This window comes from Theropithecus gelada, chromosome 1 (assembly GCF_003255815.1).
Source record: "Theropithecus gelada isolate Dixy chromosome 1, Tgel_1.0, whole genome shotgun sequence".
Classification (NCBI taxonomy): Eukaryota; Metazoa; Chordata; class Mammalia; order Primates; family Cercopithecidae; genus Theropithecus; species Theropithecus gelada.
In genome coordinates, this window is record NC_037668.1 from 56050252 (window position 1) to 56066792 (window position 16541).

The following is a 16541-nucleotide window of genomic DNA, read 5'->3' on the forward strand; positions in this document are numbered from 1 at the left end:
CCCCCCAAAAAAAAAAAAAAAAAAAAAAAAAAAAAAAAAAAAAAAAGGTGTGATGTTCATGGGACCCAAACCGCCATTCTTCTTTGGTGTATTTATCCAGGCAAGATGGCTAAAGTGGGAATCCACCACGGTGGCTCACGCCTGTAATCTCAGCACTTTGGGAGGCTGAGGCGGGTGGATCACCTGAGTTCAAGAGTTCAAGACCAGCCTCACCAACATGGTGAAATCCCATCTCTACTAAAAATACAAAAATTAGCTGGGCGTGGTGGCAGGCACCTCCCAGCTACTTGAGAGGCTGAGGCAGGAGAATCGCTTGAACCTGGGAGGCGGAGGTTGTAGTGAGCCGAGATCGTGCCACTGTACTCCACCCTGGGTGACAGAGCAAGACTCCATCTTGAAAAAAAAACAAATCCAAAGGATAGAAGAAAGGCACCAAATATTTCCCCTCAAAGTCATCAAGGCTTAAGTCTTTGAACTCTCCATTGACAACGGCTGTACCCTTAAAATAGGGCGCATGCTGGGTGACATCAGGTGTACAGTATGAGGAACTGGTGCGAGAATTTTGCTTGACCGGAACCAGACCACAACATGTTTGTCAAACTTGTTCTTCCAGAATCAGCAGGCCTGATGGCTGCAGTGGCAGAAATACCCCAAGGAATGACACTCACATGCCGGCAGCTGATGCTCGGAGCAACCTGCCCACAGCAGCTGCCGTCTTAAAGTGCATACGTATTTTTGTTTTTTTTGAGACAGGGTCTCACTCTGTCGCCCAGGCTGAAGTGCAATGGCTCACTGCAGCCTCAGCCTCCCAGGCGGAAGCCATCCTCCCACATCAGCCTCCTGAGTAGCTGGGACTGCAGGCGTGCACCACCATGCCCAGCTAATTTTTGTAATTTTTTGGATAGAGATGGGGTTTCATCATGTTGCCCAGGTTGGTCTTGAACTCCTGGGCTCAAGCGATCTTCCCGCCTCGACCTCCCAAAGTGCTAGGATTACAGGTGTGGTGGCACCTTGTCTCTAAAAAAATCAGTCACATAAGAAAAGATAATAGCTTTTCTCCCCCTCTGATTTTAACAGTAACACATTACCAAAGTTACTGGTGCTTACATGGGGTTGAATGAAGTTACGATGGATATTTCACTTAATGTTGTTCTTGAATGCTTTAATTTTTTACAACAGACTTAATTTTTTTTTTTTTTTTTTTTTTTTGAGACGGAGTCTCGCTCTGTCGCCCAGGCTGGAGTGCAGTGGCCGGATCTCAGCTCGCTGCAAGCTCTGCCTCCCGGGTTTATGCCATTCTCCTGCCTCAGCCTCCCGAGTAGCTGGGACTACAGGCGCCCGCCACCTCGCCCGGCTAGTTTTTTGTATTTTTTAGTAGAGACGGGGTTTCACCGTGTTAGCCAGGATGGTCTTGATCTCCTGACCTTGTGATCCGCCCGTCTCGGCCTCCCAAAGTGCTGGGATTACAGGCTTGAGCCACCGCGCCCGGCCGAGACTTAAAATTTTTTAAAATACATGTGACTGGGCGCGGTGGCTCACGCCTGTTATCTCAGCACTTTGGGAGGCCGAGGTGGGTGGATCACCTGAGGTCAGGAGTTCAAGACCAGCGTGATCAACATGTTGAAACCCCATCTCTACTAAAAATACAAAATTCAGGAAAATCGCTTGAACTTGGAAGGTAGAGGTTGTGGTGAGCCGAGATCGTGCCATGGCACTCCAGCATAGGCAACAAGAACAAAACTCTGCTTCAAAAAACAAAACAAAACAAAACAAAAAACATGTAATTGGTCGGACGCAGTGGCTCACGCCTGTAATCCCAGCACTTCAGGAGGCTGAGGCAGGTGGATCACTTGAGATTAGGAGTTTGAGACCAGCCTGGCCAACATGGTAAAACCCTGTCTCTACTAAAAATACAAAATTTGGGCCAGGTGCAGTGGCTCACGCCTATAGTCCCAGCACTTCGGGAGGCCGGGGGTTGGAGGGGGTGGATCACCTGAGGTCAGGAGTTCGAGACCAGCCTGGCCAAACTGGTGAAACCTTGTCTCTACTAAAAATACAACAATTAGCTGGGTGTGGTGGTGGGCACCTGTAATCCCAGCTACTCGAGAGGCTGTGGCAGGAGAATCACTTGAACCCAAGAGGCAGAGGTTGCAGTGAGCCGAGATTGCACCATTGCACTCTAGCCTGGGTGACAGAACGAGACTCCGTCTCAAAAAAAAAAAAACAAAGCAGGGCATGGTGATGCACGCCTGTAATCTCAGCTACTCAGAAGGCTGAGGCACAAGAATCACTTCAACCTGGGAGGCAGAAGTTGCAGTGAGCTGAGATGCCTGTGCACTCCAGCCTGGCGAGGGAGTAAGACTCCGTCTCAAAAAAAAAGAAAAATACATATAGTGCTCCTTGTTAAACATCTTAGATAATATAGGAAGTTACAATGAAACAAGTAATTATTATCTATAATACCATTTTCCAGAGGTTACCATTGTTAATATGGGATATATTTTCTTCCCCAGATTTTTCTCATATTTTTTATGTGTATGCATTTTTTTTCCAAAAAAAAAAAAGGATGATAGGCTGTTTTTCTTTTTTTTTTTTTTTTTTTTTTTTTGGTGGGGGGATGGAGTTTCACTCTGTCACCCAGGCTGGAGTACTGAGTGCAATGTTGTGATCTTGGCTCACTGCAACCTCCACCTCCTGGGTTCAAGCAGTTCTCCTGCCTCAGCCTCCCGAGTAGCTGGGATTACAGTCACGCACCACCATGCCTGGCTGATTTTTGTATATATATATTTTTTTAGTGGCGCTGGGGTTTTACCATGTTGGCCAGGCTGGTCTCGGACTCCTGACCTCAAGTGATCCACCCAGCTTGGCCTCCCAAAGTGCTGGGATTACAGGCATGAGCCACTGCGCCTAGCCTTTTTTTTTCTTTTTTTGAAACAGAGTCTGGCTCTGTTGCCCAGGCTGGAGTGCAGTGACTCCATCTTGGCTCACTGCAACCTCCATGTCCTGGGTTCAAGCAATTCTCCTGCCTCAGCCTCCTGAGTAGCTGGGATTACAGGCGCCCATCACTGCGCCTGGCTAATTTTTGTATTTTTAGTAGAGATGGGGTTTTGCCATGTTGGCCAGGCTGGTTTCGAACTCCTGATCTCAGGTAATCTGCCCGCTCTGGCCTCCCACAGTGTTGGGATTACAGATGTGAGCCACCGCACCTGGCCATCTGTTTTTCATTCTGCTTTATTTGGCAATGGGGAACATCTTTCTATTGAATAGACTGATCTCTGAAAACATCACTTTTGATGACTTCCTACTGTTCTATCATGAATATACCACATATTTAACTAGTTCACTACTACTGAACCCCTGGGTGGTTCTGTTTTTGTTGTTTTTACAATGTTATGAAGAATACAGTAGAGAATATTTGTGTAATTGATCTTTGGGTGCATCCATTATTCTGTTCTTGGGATACATTTTGAGAAGTGGAATTGTTGGGCAATTCCTCTTAACCTATTTCTAGGGTTTTTGATAAATATTGTCTAATTGGCCCAGGAAAATGTTTGCCATTTCTGATATGTAGTATTTGACTGACTTTTTCAGGACAGGAAGATGTCACCCAAGCGCATAGCTAAAAGAAGGTCCCCCCCAGCAGATGCCATCCCCAAAAGCAAGAAGGTGAAGGGTAAGTTGGCCTTGGCCTCTTTGTGGGTACAGGTGGCCCCTCAAAACCCTGAGAACCCGGGCCTGGGCTCCTTCCTTCCTGACACTTGAAACTGAAGGATGTGGATGAGCAGAAACCCCACTCAGCTGGAATGTTTCCCATAGCTCGTGGAATCCCACTCTTTGGGAATCACAAAGTAGGCAGAAACTCCTCCCAAGGCACTTAGGCAGTACTGGCAAAAAAAACTAGACCCTAGGGCTTCACCTCAGCCAGTGATGCATTGTGGTTAGGACCACTGACTTTACGACATGGGTTCAAGTCCTTGCTCTGCCACTTTCTAGCTGATGGGCAAGTCACTTAATCCCGCAGTTTGGATTATCAACTTCATAAAATGGAGGCAGCCAGAGCAGCACCACCCGCTCTGGGCTGTGTGAGGATGAGATGAGATAATGGCCTGGCAGAATTTGAGGGAGGTGGCTGTGGTTTCCTCTCTCCTGGGACACCAGAGGGGCACAGGGAGGAAAGAAAAGCCAGCACTAAACTGGGAGGGGAAGTGTGGACCCACGCTCAGACAGTGTCTGTCTTTTGCAGACGCGAGGGCCGCTGCCTCCCGCCGCATTCCTGGCGCCCGCTCCTGCCAAGGTGCCTGCGGGCCGAGCCCTCCTGACCAGAAAACCCGACCAGGTGGCTCCGCGCCCGGCGCGCCCTCTGTGCTGCCAGCGTGGGCTCCTCAGCGGTGCCACAGCCTCGGGGGAGGGGCTGGGCGCCATTGGCTGCCCGGGACTGCGGGTTGGGGGGCTGCCTTTGGCCCACAGAGGGCCCCGGGCCGCCCACTGGTTGGTGCGCACCTCCTGCAAATGCCGCTGGCAGCTCTTCCTCCTGCCCCTCCTGCCTTTCCACTGGATGGCGGAGGGAGGAGTCCGTTTCTGCAGTGGATTTGCCCGGGAGCTGAACTTACTCACTGGCGGACGGCCTGGGCATGGAGGAGGGCTAGGATGGAGATTGGGCACTGTGCTCTGACCCACGTAGTCTCCCTTGCTTTTGGTGCAGATTCTATTATAATTAGCTTTCGGCCGGGCACGGTGTCTCACGCCTGTAATCGCAACACTTTGGGAGGCTGAGGCGGGCAGATCACGAGGTCAGAAGATCCAGACCATCCTGGCTAACATGGTGAAACCCTGTCTCTACTAAAATACAAAAAATTAGCCATGCATGGTGGCGGGCACCTGTAATCCCAGCTACACGGAAGGCTGAGGCAGAGGAATCACTTGAACCCAGGAGGCAGAGGTTGCAGTTAGCCGAGATCCGCCACTGCACTCCAGCCTGGCAACAGAGGGAGACTCCGTCTCAAACTAATAATAATAATAATAATTAGCTTTCTTTTCTTTTCTTTTTTTTTCTTTTTTTTTTTTTTTTGAGATCGAGTCTCACTCTGTCGCCTAGACTAGAGAGGGCAATGGCGCGATCTCGGCTCTGCCACCTCCACCTCCCAGGTTCAAGTGATTCTCCTGCCTCAGCCCCCCCGAGTAGCTGGGATTACAGGCTACTGTTGGCCAGGCTGGTCTCGAACTCCTGTCCTCAAGTGATCCGCCCGCCTTGGCCTCCCAAAGTGCTAGGATTACAGGTGTGAGCCACCGTACCCGGCCCCTCTTGCCCTCTCCACCAAGATTCATTTCACAGTATCCAGTGTCTCCTTGTTTGCCTTTCTCCCCTTTCACGTGAATAATGTGCTCAGTTCTTAATCTCCACAAAAATCCTGTGAGAGAGGTATTTTGTTGTCCCCATTTCACAGATGACAAAACTTAGACTCAGAAAGTTCATACTAACGGTCTGTGGCAGAGCAAGGGCTTCCGCCCAGGTTTGTCTGATCGCAGAGCCTGTGACCTCTCCTCACTGTAGTCATCCTCTACACTCAGGGTCTATCTTCTTCACCCTTCAGTCTCACACAGGTCCCACAGCACAGAACCCGGCTTGGTGCTGACACTAGGTCAGGGCGATGTGGGCCAGCTGGGGCTGGGTGAGAATGTGATGGAGAGGAAGAAGCCGGCCCTGGTATCCATTCCAGAGGATGTTGTGCAGGCTGAGGCTGGGGGCATGCACACCGTGTGTCTAAGCAAAAGTGGCCAGGTAGGTGTTGGGGGCTGGCATAGGGTTGGACAAGGCCTGGGATTGGGTGGCTTGGGGCAGGGCTTTTGAACCACACATGTTCACTGTGGAAATGGAGCTGGCTAGTCCAGCGGGGAGTGGCCTACATGAGAATGGACTGCGAGGCCAGACTTTGCATTAATGAGGGCATCCTGGGCACAGGTCTATTCCTTCGGCTGCAATGATGAGGGTGCCCTGGGAAGGGACACATCAGTGGAGGGCTCGGAGATGATCCCTGGGAAAGTGGAGCTGCAAGAGAAGGTGGTACAGGTGTCAGCAGGAGACAGTCACACAGCAGCCCTCACCGAGGATGGCCGTGTCTTCCTCTGGGGCTCATTCCGGGTAAGGCTGGGTCTGGAAGTCTGCATGGGGCCTGAAAGGCAGAACTAACTGGTGGGGCCCCAAAGGTAATCCACTTCCATGCATCCGTGGTACTTACTAGTGGGGAGATGAAAGCCCACAGATAGAGCTGAGGCCCAGACCCAGGATTCTAGCTTCTTCATGTGGGCCACACCACCAGCTGCTTCCTTGGATCCAATGTCATCAAGTGTCTGTCCTGGGAAGCGAGTGGGTCAAGGATGTCCCTGGGTTGAGGCTGATCCAGGAGGCCTGCTGTCTTCACCCATCTCCCTGACTTCCGTCTCCACCTCACCTCGCCAGCACTGCTTCTTCCACATTTCCCAGAGGCTTGGATGGGGCAAGCAGGCAGGGATTGTTGCATCTCAGAGTTTCCAAGGTAGAGAGGAGTGTAGTTTAAAAAATAGATTCTGGTTTTTTGTTTTTTTTCTTTTGAGAGACAAAATTTCACTCTTGTTGCCCAGGCTGGAGTGCAATAGCGCAGTCTTGGCTTACCACAACCTCTGCCTCCCGGGTTTAAGTGATTCTCCTGCCTCAGCCTCCCAAGTAGCTAGGATTACTGGCATGCGCCACCACGCCTGGCTAATTTTGTATTTTCAGTAGAGATGCGGTTTCTCCTGTTGGTCAGGCTGGTCTCAAAATCCTGACCTCAGGTGATCCACCCGCCTCTGCCTCCCAAAGTGCTGGGATTACAGGCATGAGCCACCGTGCCCAGGGCCAAATTCTGTATTAAAATTGTTTTCTTCTTACTATTTTTTTTTTAGATGGAGTCTCGCTCCATCAGCCAGGCTGGAGTGCAGTGACGAGATCTCACTGCAACCTCCTCCTTCCAGGTTCAAGCGACTCTTCTGCTTCAGCCTCCCAAGTAGCTGGGACTACAGGCGCATACCATCACGCCCAGCTAATTTTTGTATTTTAGTAAAGATGGAGTTTCACCATGTTGGCCAGGCTAGTCTCGAATTCTTGACCTCAAACGATCTACCCGCCTTAGCCTCCCAAAGTGCTGGGATTACAGGCGTGGGCCACCGCACCCGGCCTGATGGGTGTTTTCTTATCATGTCTATTTTGAATTTTTTATGGAGAATGTCACCCAGGCTGGAGTGCAATGACACAATCTCAGCTCACTGCAACCTCTGCCTCTTGGGCGCAAGCAATTCTCCTTCCTCAGCCTCCCAAGTAGCTGGGATTACAGGCACGCGCCACCATGCCTCGCTAATTTTTGTATTTTTAGGAGAGATGGGGTTTCACCATATTGGCCAGGCTGGTTGCGAATTCCTGATCTCAGGTGATCCGCCCCTCTGGGCCTCCCAGAATGCTGGGATTGCAGGCGTGAGCCACCGCGTCTGGCTTCCTTTCTTTTTTAATTAGAGATGAGATCCTGCTCTGTCACCCAGGCCAGAGTGCAGTGGCATCATCTTAGCTCACTGCAGCCTCAACTTCCTGGGCTCAGGTGATTTCTTCCACCTCAGCCTCGCAAGTAGTTGGTACTATAGGCTTGTGCCACCACACCCAGCTAGTTTTTTTATTTTTTTGTGGGGATGGGGTTTCACCATGTTGCCCAAGCTGGTCTTGAGCTCAAGCGATCTGCCTGCCTGGGCCTACCAAAGTGGTAGGATGACTGGCATGAGCTACCATGCCTGGCCCAGAATAGTATACTGAACGCCCGTTTACTTGCCACACAGTTTCAATGATTATCAACTTATGGCCAGACTTGTTATCTCTATTTACATCCACTCTCTGACTCCTTGATTATTTTAATGCAAGTTGCAGACCATAAATGATTTCATTCATAAGTATTTGAGTATGTGGCCTGGCTCCTGCCCACCTCTCCATCCCCATCTGGTGCCACTGCCCTTCTGGATTTCACTGGTATGGCGCAGGCAGGACTGGCTGATAAGTGCCCTGTCCCTCCCTTCTAGGACAATAACGGTGTGATTGGGCTGTTGGAGCCCATGAAGAAGAGCATGGTGCCAGTGCAGGTGCAGCTGGACGTGCCTGTGGTAAAGGTGGCCTCAGGTGGGTCTGGGGGTACTTGCTCGGGGCAGGACTTGGAGGACCTTGTTCTGGGGCTGGCCCAGCCTTGGGCCTTACAGATGTGGCCTGCATCCCTTACCTTTTCATCCTCAGGAAACGACCACTTGGTGATGCTGACAGCTGGTGGTGACCTCTACACCTTGGGCTGCGGGGAACAGGGCCAGCTAGGCCGTGTGCCTGAGTTATTTGCCAACCGTGGTGGCCGGCAAGGTCTTGGTAAGTGGCCTTGGTACCTCCAGCAGGGCAAATTGGCAGGCCACCCCCACAGTGAAGGCCAAAGGCAGGAAGGATTTGCTGTGGTCAGGCTTGCATCAGATGGACTTGTGGTATTGGTTAAGACTTTGGAGACAGACTGCTCTGGTAGTTTTGCCACCTACTGTCTATGGGACTCTGAACATAGTTTCTTCATCATTAAGTCTACCTACCTATAAACCTACTTCATTAGGTTGCTCTGAAGTTAAATGAGTTAATGAGAAGAATATCAGGCAGATGGTAAGTTCCATGTAAATGATACCTCTAATAACTGTGGGAATCTGAGCAAGGCACTTGCATTCTCTTGATCTCAGTTTCCTTTTCTATAAAATAGGGATAAGAGTCCCTACTTAGCCTGTCAAGGGCTTTTATAATGGAGGAGAATTAAACTTGGGGCAGAGGGAAGCCATGTGTGTCTGTCTGTCACTGACTGTGCCTTTCCCTCTGCCTGCAGAACGACTCCTGGTCCCCAAGTGTGTGATGCTGAAATCCAGGGGAAGCCGGGGCCACGTGAGATTCCAGGATGCCTTTTGTGGTGCCTATTTCACCTTTGCCATCTCCCACGAGGGCCACGTGTACGGCTTTGGCCTCTCCAACTACCATCAGCTTGGTGAGCCCTGAGCCCAGCTTCAGGCGTGATCCAGTGGCCTGCGTTCCTGTCCTGGCTCTACCACTCATTCATTGTGCATCCTTTGCGGGGTTGTCTAACCCCTCAAAATCACAGTTTTGTCATCTGTAAAGTGAAAATGTCCATATCCTGATGGGAGGTGGCCTCACTGTGGGAGGGGATTGAGAAGGGCAGCTTTCAGAACACCTTCACCCCTGATGGCTCCGGCCTTTCCCCCAGGAACTCCGGGCACAGAATCTTGCTTCATACCCCAGAACCTAACATCCTTTAAGAATTCCACCAAGTCCTGGGTGGGCTTCTCTGGTGGCCAGCACCATACAGTCTGCATGGATTCAGAAGGTAGGTCCTTTACTTCCTTCTCTAGTTTGGGTGCGGAGTGTACCCTGGCCTAGACCTAGCCAGATTCCTGAGACCGTGGTCCTTGGAGCCTGGGTCTGTTCCATGGGTTGTGCCACACGTGGGTCCATGAGAGTCACTCTCATCCTCCTAGAGTCCTGGTGCTCTTCCAAGTGTGAGTTCAATGGGGGCCTATGTAGAGATTCTCCTAGGTCTCCTCCAAAACTGGGAAGAGACACTGCAGATCTCCTTCTGATCGCCCTGGGAGCAGTGACACACTCCATGGACAGGGGCACTCACCTAGCCTGCCACCCATTTTGCCTGTAGCACGCCCTCTGCTATTGCTCATCTCTCTCCCTCCTCCCACAGGAAAAGCATACAGCCTGGGCCGGGCTGAGTATGGGCGGCTGGGCCTTGGGGAGGGTGCTGAGGAGAAGAGCATACCCACCCTCATCTCCAGGCTGCCTGCTGTCTCCTCAGTGGCTTGTGGGGCCTCTGTGGGGTATGCTGTGACCAAGGATGGTGAGTGGGGCTGCCTACACTCTGTCTAGTTGGGTCCTGTGGGTCATGGTTCTTACCCAGTTCCCCAGTAGGCTGTGATGTCCACTCTCAGGTGGAACCGAGGTGCAGACAGCAGTGTTTGTGATGCACTTTGTTCCTGCTTCTCAGAAGCTCTGGTATTGATGAATATGAAATGAGCACACAAATTATTTTAGTAAAGGTGACTTATTATGCAGAGGAGAGAAATAGCAAAGAGTGAGATATCACTGAGGCCTAAGGAGACAATGGGACTGGAACCCAAGTCTCCAGACTCCTAACCCAGGCTGCTCTCTCCATCAGGGTAACCTCTTCATATATCACCTTGTATGTGCCCGCTTCCCAGGCACTTGTACTTAGAATCTAAATCAGGGAAAAAAAAGACTTAGTAGTCAGAGTTGTAGCAAGTATGGCGGAGGAGGGTGTGAACAAGTGACCACGAAAGCCTGAGTAGATGAGAGGGACAGCCATGGAGGTCCTGTAGAAGCCTGGAGCTGGCAGAGGTGCTGGACCTGAGATATCTGGGAAGACTTCCTGAGGAAGTGGGGCTTGCACTGCACCTTGAAGGTTCCATTCTTTGTGAAAAGTAAAGAATGCCATTCCAGGCAGAGGAACATCAGGGCAGTCTCAAAGGTGGCTGATCCTGGGAACAGAGGGTGGGGTTGGGGTCTTGAATGCCACACCTAGGAGCAGCCTTTGGCAGTGTGTAGGGACTGTGGTCTCTGGTTTACAGCGTTCTTTTTCATCCATCATCTCCTTGGGTTCTCCCAACTTCCCTGAACTCCGAGAGTCTGGGACCTTGCCAAGCTGCTGTTGGCCAAGGCCACAGTCCACACCCATCTCCCAGGTTTCTCCTGCCACAGGAAAGTGGGCTGGGGATCCTGGAGACAGCTATACCCATTTCTTTCTCTTGCAGGTCGTGTTTTCGCCTGGGGCATGGGCACCAACTACCAGCTGGGCACAGGGCAGGATGAGGACGCCTGGAGCCCTGTGGAGATGACGGGCAAACAGCTGGAGAACCGTGTGGTCTTATCTGTGTCCAGCGGGGGCCAGCATACAGTCTTATTAGTCAAGGACAAGGAACAGAGCTGATGAAGCCTCTGAGGGCCTGGCTTCTGTCCCACTCAACCTCCCTCACAGAACAGGGAAGCAGTGACAGCTGCAGATGGCAGCGGGCCTCTCCCCAGCCCTGAGCACTATGTCAGCTCCTGCCTTTTCCCATCAGCAGAACAGCATCCTTTTCCTATTTTTCTTCCTCCTCTTTGGAATTCTCCTGGGACCTACAGAATAAAGGAGGGGATGGACAGGGGATTTTCAGAAGGAACATGGCTCGTTCCAGAGCTATATGGTTAGACGTTTCTCCCCTTTTCCCTACCTTCCATGGTCCTGGTTGGCCCGGGTTTTACCTACTAGAAAACCAAAACCTCCCCCCTGGGGTTTGGTGCCCACTCTCTGAGAAGTTGGGCTCCATCAAGCCCCATTCTAGTCATGTGCCCCTTTCCTGTCCCTAACAGTCTACAGGCAAACAAATGGTACAGTCATAAGACCCGTCTGTCATGGACCCACGCCCAGAGGAACGTGCAGAAAAAGCAGAGCTGCATGGCTGTGGGCAACTCTAAGCCAAATATTTGGCTCAGAACAGGTGTCCATGGGACAAAAAAGAATGATCCTCCACTTGACCAAGAGAAAAATGATTCTCCCAGAAGCACAAAGCATACTCTTGCCCCTCAGGCATTGCCTTTGTCCATCGCACCCATCCATTCGTCTTTACCTGCAGCCAAGGGCCTGGAATCGCAAAGAGAAGCCATGCCGGGCTGGGCAGAGCAGAGCAGGGTGTGGGGTGGGGAGAGAGGGTGGAGGGTTTTATAAACAAACTTAACAGCAATAGTAAAAGGGGAGGGATTGAGGGAAGGACAGAGTGTTGGAGGGCCAGAGACTAGTCCTGGGACGGAAACAGCAACTTATACAGTGGCTGAGAAAATAGGATATAGTTTTGATTTTTTTAAATTGTAAAATATTTTGGAGGGAGAACAAAATCTTTTAACATTTTGAATAAATTTAGAGTTTTATAAAATAGGCCATTTGTTTTCTACACATTCCCTGCTTTTTAAGGGAGCACGTACTATGTGCCAGGCACTGCTGGGAAAGACAGAATGAACTATAAACCTGGTGTTGAGGCTACAACCCAACTTAAGTGATGTCAAGATGTCCTTAGGTGCCAGCCAGCTGTCAGTGTGACTAACAAAGGCTTCAGATCTGTCAAGAAGGAAGAAAAAAGTTGAGTTTTGTTTGGGTATTTCTGTTTCGGAGTCACTGGATTATTTTTAAATGCTGCATAGTACAATAGAGGTGGGGTGGATCTTTTAATGCCAAACGAAGATTTTTTTTTTTTTTTTCCCGAGACAGACTTTCTCTCTTGTCGCCCAGGCTGGAGTGCAATGGCACAATCTCGGCTCACTGCAACCTCCGCCTCCCGGGTTCAGGCAATTCTCCTGCCTCAGCCTCCCGAGTAGCTGGGATTACAGGCATGCGTCACCACGCCTGGCTAAATTTTTTTGTATTTTTAGTAGATACAGGGTCTTGCCCCGTTGGTCAGGCTGGTCCCAAACACCCGATCTCAGGTGATCTGCCTGCTTCGGCCTCCCAAAGTGCTAGGATTACAGGCGTGAGCCACTGAGCCTGGCCTTTTTTTTTTTTTTTTTTTTTGAGACAGTTGCTTTTTCTACCCAGGCTGGAGTGCAATGGCGTGATCTCGGCTCACTGCAACCTCTGCCTCCTGTGTTCAAGCGATTCTCCTGCCTCAGCGCCTCAAATAGCTGGGATTACAGGCACACACCACCAAGCCCAGCTAATTTCTAAAAATTTTTATTTATTTTTTGGGACGGAGTGTTGCTGTGTTGCCCAGGCTGGAATGCAGTGGCACAATCTCGGCTCACTACAACCTCCGCCTCCCAGGTTCAAGTGATTCTCCTGCCTCGTCCTCCTGAGTAGCTGGGACTATAGGCGTGTGCCACCATGCCTGGCTGATTTTTTTTTTTTTTTTTTGAGACAGTCTTGCTCTGTCATCCAGGCTGGAGTGCAGTGGCGCTATCTTGGCTCACTGCAACCTCCACCTCCTGGGTTCATGCCATTCTGCTATCTCAGCCTCCTCAGCAGCTGGGACTACAGGCACACGCCGCCATGCCTGGCTAATTTTTTTGTATTTTTAGTAGAGACGGGATTTTGCCATGTTAGCCAGGATGGTCTTGCTCTCCTGACCTCGTGATCCGCCTACCTCAGCCTCCCAAAGTGCTGGGATTACAGGCGTAAGCCACCGCGCCCGGCCATGCCTGGCTAATTTTTTTGTATTTTTAGTAGAGACGGGATTTTGCCATGTTAGCCAGGATGGTCTTGCTCTCCTGACCTCGTGATCTGCCTACCTCAGCCTCCCAAAGTGCTGGGATTACAGGCATAAGCCACCGCGCCTGGCCATGCCTGGCTAATTTTTTTGTATTTTTAGTAGAGAGAGGGTTTCACTATGTTGGCCAGGCTGGTCTCGAACTACTGACCTCCTGATCCGCCTGCCTCCGACTCCCAAAGTGCTGGGATTACAGGCGAGCCACCGCGCCCGGCAATTTATTTATTTATTTAGAGACTGAGTTTTGCTCTTGTTACCCAGACTGGAGTCCAATGGTGCGATCTTGGCTCACTGCAACCTCCGCCTCTCGGGTTCAAGTGATTCTCCTACCTCAGACTCCCGAGTAGCTGGGATTACAGGTGTGTGCCACCACACCCAACTAATTTTTGTATTTTTAGTAGAGACAGGGTTGTTGTCTCTACTAAAAATACAAAAATTTTAGACCATCCATGTTGGCCAGGATGGTCTCAATCTCTTGACCTTGTGATCTGCCCACCTCAGCCTCCCAAAGTGCTGGGATAACAGGCATGAGCCACATGCCCACTATACTATATTTTTTAATACAGTACCATCTCCAGAAATGCTTACTGAGGCCAAGTGCAGTGGGTCACACCTGTAATTCCAGCACTTTGGGAGGCCGAGGTGGGTGGATCACTTGAGGTCAGGAGTTTGAGACCAGCCTGTCCAACGTGGTGAAACCCCATCTCTACTAAAAATAAAAAAATTAGCTGGGCGTGGTGGCACATGCCTGTAATCCCAGCTACTGGGGAGGCTAAGGCAGGAGAATTGCTTGAACCCAGGAGGTGGAGGTTGCAGTGAACTGAGATCGCACCACCGCACTTCAGCCTGGGTGAAGAAGCGAGACTCCATCTCAAAAAGAAAAAAGAAATGCTTACTGAGCCACTTAGGTATTCTTTTCAGACATCATTAATTGCATAATAATAAAAAGTAGGGCATACCCCACCACACCCAGCACTTTTTTTTTGAGACAGTGTTCTGTTGCCCAGTCTGGAGTGCAGTGGCACCACCTTGGCTCACTGCAGCATCTGCCTCCTGGGTTCCAGTGATTCTCCTGCCTCAGCTTCCCGGGTCACTGGAATTACAGTCATGCGCCACTATGCCCGGCTAATTTTTATATTTTTAGTAGAGACAGGGTTTCATCATGTTGGCCAGGCTGGTCTTGAACTTCTGACCTCAGGTGATCCACCCTCCTCAGCCTCCCAAAGTGCTAGGGTTACAGGCATGAGCCACTGCGCCTGGCCTTATTTTTTTTTTTTTTTCTTTGAGATGGAGTCTTGCTTTGTCGCCCAGGCTGGAGTGCAGTGGCTCTATCTAGGCTCCCTGCAGTCTCCACCCCCTGGGTTCAAATGATTCTCGTGTTTCAGCCTCCTGAGTAGCTTTGTACGTTTAGTAGAGACAGGGTTTCACCATGTTGGCCAGGCTGGTTTAGAACTCCTGACGTCAGGTGATCCACACTGCTCCGCCTCCCAAAGTGCTAGCATTACAGGTGGGAGCCACCGCACCCGCCTTACACAATAACTCTTAACGATGATATATATTACTGTAGATTTTTTTTTTTTTTTTTTTTTTTGAGACGGAGTCTTGCTCTGTTGCCCGGGCTGGAGTGCAGTGGCCGGATCTCGGCTCACTGCAAACTCCGCCTCCTGGGTTTACGCCATTCTCCTGCCTCAGCCTCCCAAGTAGCTGGGACCACAGGCGCCCGCCACCTCGCCCGGCTAGTTTTTTGTATTTTTTAGTAGAGACGGGGTTTCACCGTGTTAGCCAGGATGATCTCGATCTCCTGACCTCGTGATCCGCCCGTCTCGGCCTCCCAAAGTGCTGGGATTACAGGCTTGAGCCACCGCGCCCAGCCTACTGTAGATTTTCACAAGCACTTGACCTACAAAAATCATACAGAGCTGACCTGTGCAATACAGTGGTCACTAGCCACATGCGGCTATTTACGTTGAAATCAATATACTTTTAAAACGAAATAAACTCAGTTGTACAAGCCACATTTCAAGTAGTAATGACAAGCTAGTACTTGTGGTATGGGACTGCAAATACAACACATTTCACATTGCAGAAAGTTACAGTGGACAGTGCTGATACAAAGAATCGGTGTATGGTAACAGGAAAGTTTTATTAGCACCAGGAGGATTACTGGATGTCAGAGACTTGGGAAAATGAATATGATGTTAAAAAAATTTAATATGTGGCTCATGCCTGTAATCCTAGCACTTTGGGAGGGCAAGGCAGGCGGATCACTTGAGGTCAGGAGTTCAAAACCAGCTTGGCCATCATGATGAAGCCCCGTCTGTACGAAAAATACAAAAAATTAGCTGGGAATGGTGGTGCGCACCTGTAATCCCAGCTACTCTGGAGGCTGAGGCAGGAGAATTGCTTGAACCCGGGAGGCGGAGGTTGCAGTGAGCTGAGATCGTGCCACCACACTCCAGCCTAGGTGACAGAGCGAGATTCCATCTCAAAAAATAAATTAGGCCTGGCGCGGTGACTCAACGCCTGTAATCACAGCACTTTGGGAGGCCGAGGTGGGTGGATCACGAGGTCAGGAGTTCAAGACCAGCCAAGACGGTGAAAGCCGTCTCTACTGGGGGAAGAAAAAAAAAAAAAAACCTTGGTGTGGTGTCAAGCGCCTGTGATCCCAGCTACTCGGAAGGCTGGGGCACAGAATTGCTTGAACCTGGGAGGTGAAGGTTGCAGTGAGCCACGATTGGGCCACTGCACTCCAGCCTGGGTGACAGAGCGAGACCTCGTTTCAAAAAAAAATAAATTTAAAAACTTTAAGGCCAGGCGCAGTGGCTCATGCCTGTAATCCCAACACTGGGAGGCAGAGGCGGGCAGATCACAAGGTCAGGAGATCGAGACCATCCTGGCTAACACGGTGAAAGCCCATCTGTACTAAAAATACAAAAGATTAGCCGGGCGTAGTGGTGGGCGTCTGTAGTCCCAGCTGCTCGGGAGGCTGAGGCAGGAGAATGGTATGGTGTGAACTCAGGAGGTGGAGCTTGCAGTAAGCCAAGATCACGCCACTGCACTCCAGCCTGGGCGACAGAGCGAGTCTCCGTCCAAAAAAAAAATTATAGGCCGGGCGCGGTGGCTCAAGCCTGTAATCCCAGCACTTTGGGAGGCCGAGGCGGGCGGATCACGAGGTCAGGAGATCGAGACCATCCTGGCTAACA

The 16541-nt window shown here is 50.6% G+C and overlaps 1 protein-coding gene across 6 annotated transcripts in view; it reads left to right on the plus strand.

The window, feature by feature from the left end:
• RCC1 (regulator of chromosome condensation 1) overlaps positions 1 to 12125 on the plus strand; it is a 42434-nt gene extending 30309 nt beyond the window's left edge. For 4 of the 6 annotated variants that reach the window (XM_025388849.1, XM_025388861.1, XM_025388855.1 and 1 more), the window contains 9 exons: positions 3592 to 3673; positions 5592 to 5779; positions 5960 to 6139; positions 8074 to 8170; positions 8282 to 8404; positions 8895 to 9050; positions 9288 to 9407; positions 9774 to 9926; positions 10858 to 12125. In XM_025388849.1, coding sequence (XP_025244634.1) covers positions 3601 to 3673; positions 5592 to 5779; positions 5960 to 6139; positions 8074 to 8170; positions 8282 to 8404; positions 8895 to 9050; positions 9288 to 9407; positions 9774 to 9926; positions 10858 to 11033 — 1266 coding nt within the window. In that variant the 5' untranslated portion in view covers positions 3592 to 3600 and the 3' untranslated portion in view covers positions 11034 to 12125. Of the gene's footprint in view, positions 1 to 3591; positions 3674 to 4243; positions 4337 to 5591; positions 5780 to 5959; positions 6140 to 8073; positions 8171 to 8281; positions 8405 to 8894; positions 9051 to 9287; positions 9408 to 9773; positions 9927 to 10857 lie in introns of all 6 variants that reach the window. The other 2 variants (XM_025388827.1, XM_025388842.1) reach the window with 2 other exon arrangements.
• Positions 12126 to 16541: the final 4416 nt, after the last annotated feature.